General features: G+C 35.4%; 2 protein-coding genes across 4 annotated transcripts; both read right to left on the reverse strand.

The window, feature by feature from the left end:
• Positions 1 to 1,200: 1,200 nt before the first annotated feature.
• Positions 1,201 to 3,458, reverse strand: LOC140971054 (patellin-6-like). Its single transcript, XM_073433105.1, has 4 exons — positions 2,611 to 3,458; positions 2,315 to 2,439; positions 1,960 to 2,101; positions 1,201 to 1,694 (listed from the first exon to the last, which is right to left on the reverse strand). The coding sequence occupies exons 1-4, from the start codon at positions 3,352 to 3,354 to the stop codon at positions 1,431 to 1,433; spliced, it is 1,275 nt and encodes a 424-aa protein (XP_073289206.1). The 5' UTR covers positions 3,355 to 3,458; the 3' UTR covers positions 1,201 to 1,430.
• Positions 3,459 to 4,897: 1,439 nt separating this feature from the next.
• LOC140971055 (protein SIEL) lies at positions 4,898 to 13,527 on the reverse strand. Of its 3 annotated transcripts, none has more exons than XM_073433107.1 (11): positions 13,364 to 13,527; positions 12,004 to 12,746; positions 9,576 to 9,656; positions 8,827 to 9,060; positions 8,462 to 8,653; positions 8,134 to 8,274; positions 7,895 to 7,984; positions 7,298 to 7,794; positions 5,504 to 6,703; positions 5,321 to 5,400; positions 4,898 to 5,225 (listed from the first exon to the last, which is right to left on the reverse strand). In XM_073433107.1, exons 2-9 carry the CDS (start codon positions 12,625 to 12,627, stop codon positions 5,788 to 5,790), a joined length of 2,775 nt encoding a protein of 924 aa, XP_073289208.1. In that variant the 5' UTR covers positions 12,628 to 12,746; positions 13,364 to 13,527; the 3' UTR covers positions 4,898 to 5,225; positions 5,321 to 5,400; positions 5,504 to 5,787. The 3 variants fall into 3 exon arrangements, with proteins under 3 accessions (XP_073289208.1, XP_073289209.1, XP_073289207.1); XM_073433108.1 differs by having other exon boundaries at positions 5,579 to 6,703; positions 12,004 to 12,751; XM_073433106.1 differs by having other exon boundaries at positions 12,004 to 12,751.
• Positions 13,528 to 14,879: the final 1,352 nt, after the last annotated feature.

Raw genomic sequence — 14,879 nt, forward strand, 5'->3', positions numbered from 1 at the left:
AATGTAAACAAACAGACAAAAATGTGATTTTTCGTTTAATCACAATTTTAGTTTTTAGTTAATCAAATTAAATATATTATTATTTATCCATAATCGCTCTACATCCTATTCAATTATTTTAATTATCAAAATATAAATTATCCTACATAATCTTTTCTCTTACTTTCGAAAATAAACGCAACCTAAAAAGTCGAAACCATGTTCCCCTCAAAAGCCCACGGTGACGCCGCCACCACCACCACCACCTTGTATTACCCAAAATACTTGATCCATTGTTCCTCAAAAAAAAAATAAAAATTCCTTAATCCATTGTCTTTATTCATGATTTCTTCGATAATTATACTCTTTTTATTTCCTACTATTCGTAATGTAACAAATTTGTGTTTCAAAGTACATTAAAAAAATTATAAAACTCGACTTAGTTAATCTTATATGCACATTAGGTAAACATCCAAACTAACGGAATAACTTACAAATTAGACTAGTCAAATAAATTACATTAAACAAATCTTGTGTGACAAACTTATCTGTTAAAACCGAACTCATGAGTATTACCCAAACGTTCCCTCGAATCAGCTTGAACACCGATTGACATAGAGAGGTGAATTCTACTGCAAGTTTAATAAAAGTTAAAATGAAGGCCATGACAATCCAACACATATAGTAATTTAAAATATAGAGTGAAACGTAGAAACGAAATGAGGGGCGTCAATCCCGCAACACATACAAAACAAAATCTTTGATTAAAGATTTGAACAAACACAGGACCCCGCTTGTTTAATGTTTTTACTTTAAATAAATAGAATTTTGGCCAAAACATTCCAAATCACAGGCCAACAGGGAACAGCGTCATGTACCCATCTCTTTCCACTTTTTTCCCACTTTCCCGGTTCTCAAGAAAACAATGCATAGAATCAGAAAATTCAGAGCCGCAGAGATCGAAAATCAAGCAATGTTCCCCTCTATCTATCCACTCCCCCCCACTCCATTTTATTTTTGTCTATTCTTCTATCAATACAAATACAAATATAAAAAAGCAATGTCACCCACATATATAATTACAACAGTGCTGCGACCTGTCTCACGCAACATGCTTCAAAAGTCTACTCTTTCTGACCCACTTACACCAATTTCACATGTCAAAAAGTTACTCCGGTTCCCCTATTCATTCAAAATTCGTACATTACATCCCACACTCAGTTATCACAATACCATTTAAACTAAAATATACATATCACCCACAATTGGCATACATATAACATGTTACTTTTTTTTTTCTCGAAAAAATAAAAGATGTTACATTTACCATTGCCATGAGACTAGATTGTTCCAAAGCATTACAAACATTAGCGGAAATCCCAACAGAACGAGAAACGAAAAGGGATTGAAAGAAAAAAAAACCACTTGAAAATCTCTTGTCTTGATTTAATCTACATGACTGGGTTGGTTTTTCGGACGACATATCGATATGCAGCGACTTTTCGCTTCCTAGAGGCGGTGTTATCGACAGATATAACCATTTTCCCGGCTTCTTCGGTGGCATACGAATTGTGAATCGCCTCCTCATTGGCCACAACCCGCCGCTGCTTCTCCACCACGATGGTATAGCTGCCTTCGGCGTTTGGTATGAATTCTGCACTGTAATCCAGTTCCCAGCCTCCCACTACTATGTCCCAAGTTATTGTCGCACCAGCCTTGCAACAAACACAAGAACAGACTTACACAAGTCAATTGATGCAATTTCCAAGAACCGAAACTATCTTGAACAATTTCAAAGTGCAATCTTTCTTCATTTCAAAGGATTCCAACACCCTTTCACTAAAAGACATAAACTTTTCAAAATCCAAGCAGTATTAGCCATTCATGATTGAGATTTCTTAAAGAAGAAACTAATTTAATTTACTCATCGCAATGACATCTAATTAGCATATTGAGAGAAGGTTGTTTAATGCACTAGACCTCAATGCCTTCAATCTGGATATTCACTTTCTCCCCTCCTTTAACAGTGAACTCAGAAGCCGGTTTGAACGAACCACTCAGCGCATCAATAGGTCGACTCAGTCCACCGTATCGTACCGGTACATCCTCCGGTCTGATAAATCTGATCAAGAAACAGCAACAGCAAAGGTAAGCATTCAACAATACACAAAAATACGACAAAAAGTTGAAAATTTGGAATAAATAAAAAACTGAATTATTCCAAAACTGAACTGTTGATTTGCACCCTCGTAACTCTAAAAATGTATACTAGTAGAGCAAAATAATTTAGGCTAAAAGAATTAGTTCAAATGCAGACTGTATCGACAATACATACTTGTAAAGGGTCTCGGCAACATTTCCTTCCTTGGATATCACGAACTTACTCTTGGTTCGTTGAGTCAGAAATGGACTAAACATTGAATACAGCAGACTAAAGTACCATGGCACATTTATAAAGATCTGCGCAGAAAATCCCACAAAAACAGATCAAAACCAAGATATTAGGCTCAAAACTAGAACTTGACAACACAACAAAACGAATTGGGTCAGTTCAAGAAGAATATGAACGTCTGGTAACTAGTAAGTTACTTTCGTGCTGCTAAAGCACAAACAATTTAACAAATATTTTACCTTTCTGGCAACCATTTCAGGGTAATTATCTTGGAACAGCGAAAGAATATGATTAGAAGCCGCTCTAAGCTCTCTCTTTGGCATATCTTTGAGATCAGTTACTTGAATAATAGAATTAATCCCACCAGGCTTGAATTGCAAAAGCTTAATCCCTCTTTCAAGAACCTGAACTCTCCACCTCAAGAATTTCTTCAGCTTCTCATCGTCTCCAAATATCCTCTCGTACATTTCTTTATCCTTGAAAACCCCATAAGCATTGTAACAAATGGGATGCCCTTCTTTATCATATCCATGCATGTAAGCCACAACTCCTTCCAGCTCCTTGAATCCCAAATCCTCTTCCAAAACGACGTCGGCACCAAATTCCTTCCTCCAAGCCAAGCACTTCAGCAGCATTGTGAGAGATTCATGAACTTTAAAATCCCTCGCTCGGAGGAACTTCAGGAGGATAACATCCCCACGCTCATCGCCGTTGCCTAACAGAGGGACACCCCACATGGAATCAAGCCCGTGGGAAGACATTAGCCTGTCTTTGAGCTCTTGGAGTGCCTTTTTCTCGGAGCTTTTAAGGTGGGATGTGAGGTAAGTGTCTTCTTTGAAAGAAGGTGTGCGTAGTGCAGCAGCCTCCATGAGTGAAGTGACGAAGCCTTTCTTGAAGGGTTTTGGGGAGGATCCTGGAGTTTGATTATCTTGAAGCTGCGGGGTTTGCTGGGCTGAAACTGAAACTGGAGATGTACCCTCCATTTTCTTTGAAAAACAAAATGCAAAGAAAAACTTGCAGGGTGCAGTGAAGGTCAGGGAGTGGGTATAGAAGAAAATAGAAAAACGTAGAAATGATCGAATGTCGTATTGGAGCATATANATTTTGGTTTAGTTGTAGACATGATTATTATTACTAAAGTTTGGAGCCGCGGGTGAAGTTTGAAGTTTTGAATGTTAAAAAGCGGTTTTAGGAAAACTGAGCTGGCCTGGCCGGCCGGTACAGAGCTTTGGAATTCTGGGTCATAGAGTTACATATTATATATTATATTTGAAATTACAAGATTATTCTAAATACAATCTGGGAAAAAAAAAGCATGGATAATAATGTAATTCTAACACTAATTGTACGTATAATATTTTGCCCATATTATTTGTTCATCGTTTTCATTTTAAATTAAGTACCAAATTATTAATTTCGGAACCATATTTACTTCCGTATAACTTTAATTAACGTTATTTTCAAATGTTTCAAAATTTCGTTTCCGTCGGTCAAAATTGTTTTCGAAATAAGAAATCATCAAAAAGGTTTGCTTGCCTCAATCGGGAAAGCTTGGGAATGGCCGTGGTAGATTTGTTTCTTTTTAGAGGTATTCTCTTTTCCTTTTTGACAATAATAAAGAGTCGTATATTTAATATATCTTCAACAATATTATTATCCCTCCTCGACCAGTTAGTTTTTTTAAAAAAAAATCAAAGTCACAAAAATACAATATACTTGCAATTAAGAGAGGGGAGAAGCGTGACAACAATAAATTGTAATTGCAAGAATTTGATAGTGAATATTATATTGTGCGTTGCTCGTGATCGTGCTCTCTCTATCTTTTCATTCCGTCCACCACCCCCACCGCGGCTACTCATGTGACGTTTTTTACTACAATAATAGTAAGACCTATGGAAACTGAAATTGAAATTAATAGATAAATTATTCCATTAGAATTTTGCTTTTGGTCAAATGAAAAAAATTCAATTTTCGGTTTCTCCACGTTAAGCTTTATGCAGTTTAAGCGTGATTGACATTGTTGACAAATCCGACCATGGTTCGAAAATAAACCAGAATCAGGTTCGATTAGATTTGATTCTAGGTTATGTTCAAGAAAAAATCCTAATTAGTTTTATACATGGACAATGGCTGACCAAAGATCTACTTGTTGATGTTTCACTTTGATGACATGCATAAACTCAAGGGATTGTCGAAATTTATTGCTGTTTTTTTCTTCTTTTCAGCGTCGCTTTAGTTTTCAAGTCTGATCCCATGGTCATCAAATTAACAAAAGGAAAATATCATGAGAATTGTACGTGGTTTAGAACAAATAAAATTGCAGATCATTCAAGCGACAGAAAATCAATGAAATTTAATAAAAATAGGGAAAAGGAGAAATCAAATAAGCAAACAACCATTTTGCATTCAGCAAAGTCGTGTTTCATATTTATCTTATTCTCTTTGGGAATTTTTGGGGATTGATTATATTGGAAAAGGAAAAGTAATTAGTGGAGCACACTTGTTCCGTAGTTTTCTAATATCCTGTTGTTTTTGCTTTGTGGAAAAGGTAATTATTGAAGGTAGTGATCACGTAAATTTCGAGCCCACAAGCATTGGAACCCGTGAAAATATCAGGCAATGCTTCTCTTTCCTTCACCTTTTGACTTATAGTATTCTTTTTCACCAACACTCCCACATTTAAAAGTACTAAAGATAAAATAATGATCTAACCTTAGTTTTATAAATTGAATGATCAGAAACGCGTAATCTAAGCAAAATAATAATCAAACTCAACTACTCAAGCGTGTAGGCACCTGGCTTCAATGGAATATAGGCTCTAAACGTAATCAGGCCGCTGCTGGTGTTTCATCATCTGCAACATGAAAATTCAGATTATCAGAATGCACATTCAAAGTTTTGACAACGCAGAGTCTAAATAACCCGACGTGGCATATGAATAACACTAACCTTAGCGATAACAAACCAAGGAATATTGGAAAAGCTACATCAGCAAGCCAACTTCGCATAGGCTAGTATTACATATTATGCTGCATAACAAATATGCAGATAGGTCAACCAGATGATTAACAGGATACTATCAAAATTTTTGATAGATTTACAGATGTAGGCAGATCTGATTCGAGGAAGAACCTTCAAAATGTAGGTGATTCTCTAAAGCCAGAAGGAATTTTTTATGTACTTGTTCAAACATGGATGTAGAATCACCTAGAATATCCTGGCAGTCCATTTGAAAGCTCGTTTCTGAAGTGATTACATGATTTCCAAACCAGTAAATAAATAATTTATAGAGTGTTACAACCTTTCGTCACAAAAAATGTTCAGTCTTCAAGAGCCTGTTCACGTCAAGACATCAGAATGCAGATTCACTCATTGCTGCTCTTGTCCACCCAAGCAACATACAACATAGTGCTTATTCATCGGGCCAAGGATAGATGGACTTCTTTTTCTTCGCAAAGTTGAATAAGCTCATGTTTCGGTCCATTCTTATGCCTCAATCGCTGAACCTTAGACAGGCACTCTATAGCAACAGAAATCTTTATCGAGAAGTATTTCACCTTGGGAGTCCTATAAAATGGTGCCACAAATGGAAATTTCCTCACTTCATTGCAACCTTCAAATTCATGAAAATTGAGGAAAATAAACTGAGTTGATTTCTCTGTTAGAGCAATCGTAAGCCACAATCTAGCTTCACTGGAAATGTTGTACAGAGTGATTTCTAATGATACACCAACAGGTAGTCCAGTAACAAAGGGTATAGGATTTTCAAAACTATTGTCAAATATATTCACATCAGCTGACATGTATTTGATTTCTCCAGATAACACAATATGCTTCGGAGAAAAAAGGTAAAGAGACTTCTGAAACAGATATAATCTGTCAGTAGCATCATCTTCGGAGTTGTCAATTTCACACAACGCATTCTGAAGCTCAATGATAAAATCAGACAGCTCAATTGATCTTTCTCTCTGAAGTCGCTCTACACGAGAAATTACACATTTTAGCTCATTCATACAAGCATTGAAACAGCAGGTAGCACCTGAAGACAATCTCAATGTATAAGTCACAAGTGTTAGCTCCAGGATATGAAATTCTTCCTCTCTGCTCAGTCCTAAGAATCTACATAGGATTTCTTCAAGTCTCCTTTCAGTTTTCTGCAATAAAGCCTCCAAAATACCCATTCCATTAAACTGTAGATTTCCCAGAGACAAGTAATGTGCCCAAGTCTTGCCATATAATTTTATAACACGTAGATAATTCATGGAAAAAACCAAGATGGCAGCGGATTGATGGAAGTCATTGTTCAACCTTTTTAACTCGTGCTTCCAATTCCTGGAACAAACCATTGATGCGTCTACGATTACTCATGTAGAAAGGAAAACACAATGGAGCTATTGTCACTAAAATACAAATAAAACCACAAAAAATAACAAAATAGCATAAATATTTAGGTTCAATGATTTTCCCCTATAACAGATTGGTGAAATAAGCTTTTGGATTTCTGAGTTAACGCAAACTTGAACGAAAAGTGAGAACATACGCAAACATTCATATCAAAATTGTCGGAAAGGGCTAGCCAAGGAATGTGGAATCCAAGTCAAAATCTTACTTGATTTAAATTGTTTACTTCTCTTGTTTAGGCTGTGTTTAGTTTCCTATTTTTTCGTTAGGCTAAATAGTGCATCAGTTTCCTGGAGTAGCTCCAAGATTGGATCTTATAAGCTGTATATATGTCCTCACAAATTTTCTCAATAAAAAACAGAAAAGAAATTTTCCAAACTTTTATTTTCTGTTTTCAAAACCATAACAATAATCATGGTTCAATACCTTTAATTATGAAACTGAGACAGGGAATTGTAAATGATAATATAGTAAAGGTTTACTACTAGAAAACTCAAAAGATATTTCAGAAAGAATGTACAGAACCTCAATGTTCGAATTACTTCATTCATGTATCCTAGCTGTATCATTGGCCACAAATCTCTCACTTGTTGAAATATAACCTGGGTGTAGCTTGTTGCTTCATCAACTGAATTCGAATGGTGTTGGAACAGAGTCGTGAATTTCTTCAATCCAATCAAGTTATCAGAACATCCATTAAAGATCCAATCACTCATTTTACCCAGGTGAATGTTACTATTCTTTGTTTGAGAGTCCAGTGATTCTCCCTTGAAAAACTCAGAAGCAGACACAGCAGTGAATTTGCTGCAATGAGACAAATAGTTCAAAAGGGTATTCTGGTCGAACAGATCAACAAGACTACTGGATATTCTGCCTAACATAGTGACAGCATAAGAAAAAACTTGTGGGGGAATGCTGCAGATCTCTCGGTCAAATGATACTGGAGCTGAAATGGCCAATACAAACAACACAGCAGTCCTTGTGTTGTGAAACCCCATATTTCCGTCAAAAGAAGGCTCCAACTGAGGCATTTGTCAACACATCATGCAAAAAATATAGTAACCGATTTGATAGACAGTAGCTAGAATAAAGATATATGACAATAATTCCACTTAAACTTACCTCTTGAAAAACCTCCTGGAAGATGCTAGCAACATATTTTCCATGAATTCGACCAATTTTATATAGGACAGAGAATACATCAGCCTCATCCTGTCATTCATATTAGAATTTCATTGAATTATCACGTATATCCACAATATTTTTGAAAACAAACTGTAGCAGAAGATTCTCCTAATGGTGGATTGAATGAGTGTATGTTACTATCAAGCGAAGAAGAACGAAGTTTAAAAAGAACAAACCAGTGGAAAAAGCTCTAAGTTCTTCACTAGGGCATCAATGCACAACCTAAACATCTTCAACTTTGGTAACTTAATTGATTGGATGGCCTTCCGGGAAGCAGACCTAATCATAGGGCTGCCATCCATTAAACTGCCAAAGAACTACAATAAAATAATAAATCAGATCTAAAACTGAAATAGGAAAATTGATCGTGGAAATTAGACCACAATATGAAAGCCCGGAACATTTTGTGTCTACAAATCAGGACAAAAATGCATGTCCGAGAAGAAAAAGACAAATTCTTTCCAAACTTGAAATTATGTCTTTGAAGATTAACCAAGCCTTTACCATGTGCAAGTGAGATTCCTCCACCTTTAGTCGGCCACATAAAGAAATATGATGCAGTGTCTCTAAAGCTTGTATTCGTACAACCAATGAATCATCGTTCAGTATATCCATCAACACATGAACAGCTTCACCAGTAAATTCAGATGAAAAGGCCATCAGCATTTGCAATGCACAACAGGCTGATCGTCTGACCTTAATAAAGGTAAAGCAGTTAATAATTACGATACTAAGGAATGTATTCTTAATGAATCCAGTACGACAAGGAGAAGAGAGACATGATCTTATATCAGAAGAGTGGATACTCCAAATGTAAAGGCAGAAAATAGCAGCATTTAAATGAAACTGTAAAGCATGTGAGATGTTACTTCATGAAATTCATCCTGCAATCCATGAACAAAAGTAAATGCAGCTGCAGATGCTGGTATTCTGAGCAGTTTAACAGTATAGTGGCCAGGATAATTCTTTTCTTTAGTAGATTCCAAAGCCTTTCTGGATAAGCTCTGCATCAAAAGATCCTCAGAAACCATTTGTATCTTCCCAAGAGCATCAAAAGCAGAAACCCGTATATTCATGTCCATGTCTCTTGCCATTAAACAAATCTGACACGGTACGTGTGTACCAATTAATAATATTTGAAATCCAATTAATAATATTTGAAATCGGAACGAGAGTGGTGGATATTGACAAACATGAAGGAATATGCATATATGTGCGCATGTGTATTAGAGATTATGAGTGAATAGTTTAAAACAGTAAGGATTAAGTATCAAATAAAAAATTCCAACGAAAATACTTAGCGAAGCTAAAGACTTTAATCTGAATTCAATAACTTTAATTCAGCTATAACATGAAAATTCTTGTATAGACAATTTTAATATGATCGATCTAGTCCATAACCATCCCCACCGTTAAATTTGATGTTTAGATTGTTCAGCAGCTATCTGAATCTCTTCCAAATATTGTAAAACTCTGTGCTCCCTACTTGACATTCCCACTCTTTCCCAACAATAATTGTGATTGTGCGTATGAAATGTGTATTGTGATTATATTTATGCATTCTGATAACTTAGCAGACTCCATTTTTAATTTACAGCAGGATGAAGAAACAAAGCACCTGTAAAAATACCGCATCAGACCAGTCCCTTTTACATTTTTCTTCGTTCAATGCCACGAGCAACTGCCCCCATTCACAGACCTGAACCAAATATATAAAAACTCCATCAGCCATCAATAAGACCTCAAGCAACTTTCACAAAAATGGATCAAGTATCACTAGCGAGTTACCTATTTGTACAAATAAATAAAGCACCAGTTATAAGCAACCAATTCAGTATATATAAGATACATTAACACATGTCAAAAAGAAGCAATTTGCATATCTTTTGAAGAGCTACGAATAAAACAAAATGATTTAACAAATAAAATGAAAAGTTATCTGTTGCTATTCATGGGCCATCACAGCCAAATTAACATGGAACAATATAGAAATTTGAAACATGGATCTTTGATGCCCCCATTTTTTACAATGCAAACAAGGGACCCTTTTACCCCTCTGACAATGCTCTGTCATGACTTTCAACCCATAATTCATCAGGTCTTTGATGATAACATTCTTAACAGCCAAGGTTCATCAAGGAACAAAAATTTTGCTGTTAAGTTCATCAAATAACAAAAGATGAGCTAATAGGTGAAGTCAAAGTCAATTCGCATATGTAATGCTAACATGTCAATACTATCGTCAATTGAGAGAAATAAAAAATATATATTATATTAATGCGAGTACTAGGTTAGCCAAAAAACTTCAGTGATTGCAGGAAAATAAAGATACTTTCATGTCTGCTAACAACAAAAGCATCCAGGAAAAAGAAAAACAATTGTCCTCTTTATGGGAGTTTCATACCCACATGGTAGATATGAAAGGGCTGATGATGAGAATAAGATACAGTGGAGACCCGCTATGAACTTAGACAGAATGGTACAAAGTGTAAACCATCACTAGCAGCTCAAGTGCAGGTGCTCAACTAAGTTGAAACAAAATACATTGTTAACTGATGTTATATGTTCTACCGATTCCCAAAGTAACCCAGAAGTGAAGTATAGTAGAACTGAATGGAGTGGGTTCGTGAGTTTTTTCGAGATATGCCAATAAAATTCAAGCTGAGGTTCAGCTTTGGCTAGGTTTGAATATATTTCGAGCCAGATTCAACCTAGCGTATTTTGTTTGATATATCACTGGCCGTAACATATTTGAAAAAAACCAATACTTGTAATAAAATATAAATACAATGTGATAATTTTATTGCTCAAAACACCTTAACAACTTTTAATATATTATTACAAAGAAAATTTAGAGAACTAGCCTCATTTTAAAAATGATTTGATAAACAACATGCGCATAACTAAATCCTAAAACATGTAATAAATTTTTTTCCACGCTTAACATGCGTAGTAGACATCTTTGTCCTTACACACTTTATTAGAGCCCAGATGCATGTTCTCTAGTATTTTCTTCTCTTATTCATTGTTTCAGGTAAGATTCAGTTTTTTCCCGATGGTTTTAAGGTTGAATTAGAGAAAGGAAAGTGGACCGGGGCGAAGGAGGTTGGCAGTAGCAGCAAGGGTACCATTGTCATACAGTTTTGACCCGAGGTAAATTTAAAATTTAAAAAAACAAAAAGAAGAGAAATCATATAAGGTCCACATAAAAAACAACTAACCATAAATTCCAATTCACTCCATAATCCTTTCCCGTTTCTCACATCAATCACCCTCCCCCACCTCAGCACTGCAACACATAAAATCTTTCCATTTTCCCACTATTTCTCATTCCTGCCCAATAACTCCCTCTCATTCTCTAACTGGTGATGATTTGCAATTTACATGGTTTTATGAAAAATGTGATCTGTCAAGGGACAGCTTATGCAATCACAAGATACCAAAACATCACATTCAAATGGCCACAATTCTCATGAAATACTTTCTTAAATGTTTTTCTCAGTTTTTGTAATGTGGGACTTACAAATATAGACAAAGTTTTTATTTATAATTTTAGTGGTAATTATTGGAAGTTGATCCGGTTTTTTTTAAAAAAAAATTAAAATCTAAATCTAAATCTAAATAGAAATAAAAGGTCAGTTGTTTAAACTGCATACAATAATTTGAGATATGATTTTGAAGCATTAAAAAGTACACTTTGAATCAGCTTAATTTGATGTTTGATAATATCGAACTGACCACTGAACTCAAGTTCAAACACTAGTTTCAGAAGAACACCGATCAAAAATTTTTGATTCCGAGCTGTTGATCTACTACCGAGATCAAACTTCAATAGGAACTTTTTGCATATTTAAGGCCTGATTCCATTCGTTTGCTCCATGAAGCAAGCCCATAGTCGCAACTAGTAGATGAATAATTTTATGAGAATCTAACAAAGATAACTTAAAAGCCGAACATCCAACCCAAAAAGAAAAATTCGACCTTGAAATGGTAATAAAACACCATGTATCATAAAACCAAACATAACTCATAAGAAGAAAACATACCGCACGAACAGCCGAACATCTAACTGATTTCTGGGCATCAAACAGAAGCTCAGTGGCCCGAAAATAGCAGCATTCAGATAGACTTTTATCATCAACAGCAACACAATTACTCAACGATACCAGACCATCCAATGCAGCCTCCCTAACACAAGGATAAGGATCCTTAGTAATCCCAAGGAGCACAGTTAGCAACACCGACGGTCTCACACAAAGGAATGCACCCACATTTTTAGCGACCCACCTCCTAGTTTTCACACACGGCCAAAAACAGAGAGACAGAAACAGAGACTCATCATAAAAGGGGACCGACCCGATTGTGTTAGAATGGTCAGTGTTGAGGAGAAGGGAGAGCGCGCATGGGAAAGAGGGAATGGGCACAGATGGTACAAAGAAGAATTTCTGGACGGCAGAGATTACGCGGGAGCTCAACTGAGGGCGTTGGTGGGAAATGACGGCCAGGAGGGAGAGTATTTTGTTGGGGTGGTCAAACTTTTGGTCTTGAAGGTTAAGAATTAGGATATCGAGAAGGGATGACAGTGTCTGGTGGGAGGTGAACGGATTAGTTATGAGAGAGAGGGCAACAACTGCAGATTTAGGGCTTCTGGATAGGAGGCGTTGCTCCATCGCCAATTAAAACAATTCAGCACTCGAGGTGCGTAGTAGCTAAATCATAATTCGGTTAATATTGACTATGTCTTATGATCCATGTTTTTGGATACTTAGCTTTTCCCATTCATCATCACCTGCACTGCATCAGAGATTGAATCAAGATTAATTTCTTACCCATTACATCATTTCTACTTCATTTCATTCACATTAGAAATCAGATCGACTCTTGTAGTCCTTAGAAATGAAAAGATCCAAGAGGGCATCAAACATTCACTACTTTGCTCCAACTTCACAAATGTTTCGACACAAAAAAGTAAATAAATCAAATCAAACAGAGAAAATCCCAGAAGTAAAACATAAAACACATCAACACCGACAACCATAGATGCATAACCAGAGACCATTCAAGAAGCGACTCAATCAAAGCGAATGAGTCGTAGTAGGAAAACTTTTCTATTTGTAAAATGAACTGGAAGTAGCTCACCTTACCGAGTTCTCTTTTCCCCCATTAGAGCTTAACCGAATTGTAAAAACAAAAACACACACACAATTCACACGCCGTAAGTTTTCCTATGGATTTCCTACCCCATACCATGACATTAACTGGAAAGTCTCCACTGAGCAACAGACATCAAAAGGTGTAATGAGCAATGGACACAAGTAATATTACCCAATTTCACACCCATCGTCTATTGATGGAAAAAAAGAAAAAAGTATTTCGACAATGCTGCAATGAATATTATGGATGTACCTTGTTGGATTACGGCGATGTCATCGCATCAGACTATTCCTTTTCCCCATCAAGGCTAGGGTCCCTCCTAACCTGAAATCAGTTTCGGTGGTTCTGCGATGCTCTCGAAAATTTTGTTGACGCGCTGATAAGCTAGGGCTTCGAGTAAATATACTGGAGGCTTTGTACTTACAGGCCATTAAAGTCCAAAGCCCCGATCCAACCATGTATAAATACGGCCTTATTATGAAATTTAAATTTTATTTAAAAATAATTCGATTAATTATGTTTAACTCAATTTTTAAAAAATTAACCCATTTTTTTAAAAAAATAAAACTAATTTTCCAAATTATAGAACCGATTTACTGAATTAATTCCTAATGTGCTAGAGACAATATATTTTTATTGCATAAATTTCAATTTTTAATAACTAATTAAAAAAATTTTCAGGATATATAGCATACGAATTTATATTTAATATTTATTACTGAAGCGGAAAATTGGATACTTTAGAAATTTTTTTTTGTTTAAGTTGTGGTAGAAGAGATAAAAGGTTCGTTCTCGAATTGCAACAAAAAATTCTAATTAATCGATATGAGTGCTTCTTTTCAGGCAGTTGATTCTAAGAGTGGGTCTCATGTGAGACCGTCTCACACAAGTTTTTGTCTGGTTCTAAAGTAACTAGTAGTCACATTATACGGTGAATTTTATTTGATAGTGAATATTGTTTAATTGTTAAAAAATGAGTATATATACTTTTTTTATAAATATATATACATAAAATGAATTGTGTTTTATGTGAATTCAAATAATATAATGCTTGCATGGCATTAGTGAGAGATACAATGATTTGTTATATATGTAATTAAATTGAAAAACACTTAATAAATTATTAATTTTTAAATTAATCAATTAATTAATAAATCTCAAAATTTTTAAATGTATTTTTGGTCTTGAAATTATTAATTTATAGAAATTTTATTGTATTAAATATATTTGTAATTTGTTTTGCAATATCGGGTTGATATAGTTATTTGAAAATTAATTTGTTTAATGGGACATATATAAGTGGTATTATCATCATACCCGATGAGACCGGATAAAATTGGGTATGAAATGCGTGGGCAATTTCACCGGATTGGTTGAGAAAATGATGAGGGATAAGAGCACAGCGAGATGTGTCATGGCAAAAGGTTTTCTCCTAAAGAAGATGATGTTATTCCTTCAAACACGAAAGTAACCACGTAAATGGGCGTCAGAAAAATGTCCGGCGTGGTCACTCCGATTATTAAGTCAGCAGGTGAAATGTAGCTTTTTTAGAAAGGATACTGCTGGTGAATATATGTGTTGCAAATATATGTGTGAATATCTCTTTAATATCAAAGCAAACATGCTATTTATATGAAGATAATCAACTCGATGACCTTGTTTTCAATGTCTGCTTATTAATTATGACAAGATGGTGGCCCATACTCTGTTTTCTAACACCTTCACTGTCACGTTAAATCCATGTTGTTCTGACAGTAATGATTACTGA

The sequence above is a fragment of the Primulina huaijiensis genome, chromosome 2 (assembly GCF_012295235.1).
Source record: "Primulina huaijiensis isolate GDHJ02 chromosome 2, ASM1229523v2, whole genome shotgun sequence".
NCBI classification, from domain to species: domain Eukaryota; kingdom Viridiplantae; phylum Streptophyta; class Magnoliopsida; order Lamiales; family Gesneriaceae; genus Primulina; species Primulina huaijiensis.

Bases quoted from the DNA above. Each gene is read 5' to 3' on its own strand.
- LOC140971054 (XM_073433105.1), bottom strand. From the start codon at position 3,354: ATGGAGGGTACATCTCCAGTTTCAGTTTCAGCCCAGCAAACCCCGCAG. The intron at 2,440-2,610 runs GTAAAATATTTG...TTTTCTGCGCAG, and splicing joins CTGAAATGGTTGCCAGAAAG to ATCTTTATAAATGTGCCATG. The intron at 2,102-2,314 runs GTATGTATTGTC...TTTCTTGATCAG, and splicing joins GTTGCCGAGACCCTTTACAA to ATTTATCAGACCGGAGGATG.
- LOC140971055 (XM_073433107.1), bottom strand. From the start codon at position 12,627: ATGGAGCAACGCCTCCTATCCAGAAGCCCTAAATCTGCAGTTGTTGCC. The intron at 8,275-8,461 runs GTAAAGGCTTGG...ATTTTATTGTAG, and splicing joins AGGAATCTCACTTGCACATG to TTCTTTGGCAGTTTAATGGA. The intron at 7,985-8,133 runs GTTTGTTCTTTT...TATGAATGACAG, and splicing joins ACTTAGAGCTTTTTCCACTG to GATGAGGCTGATGTATTCTC.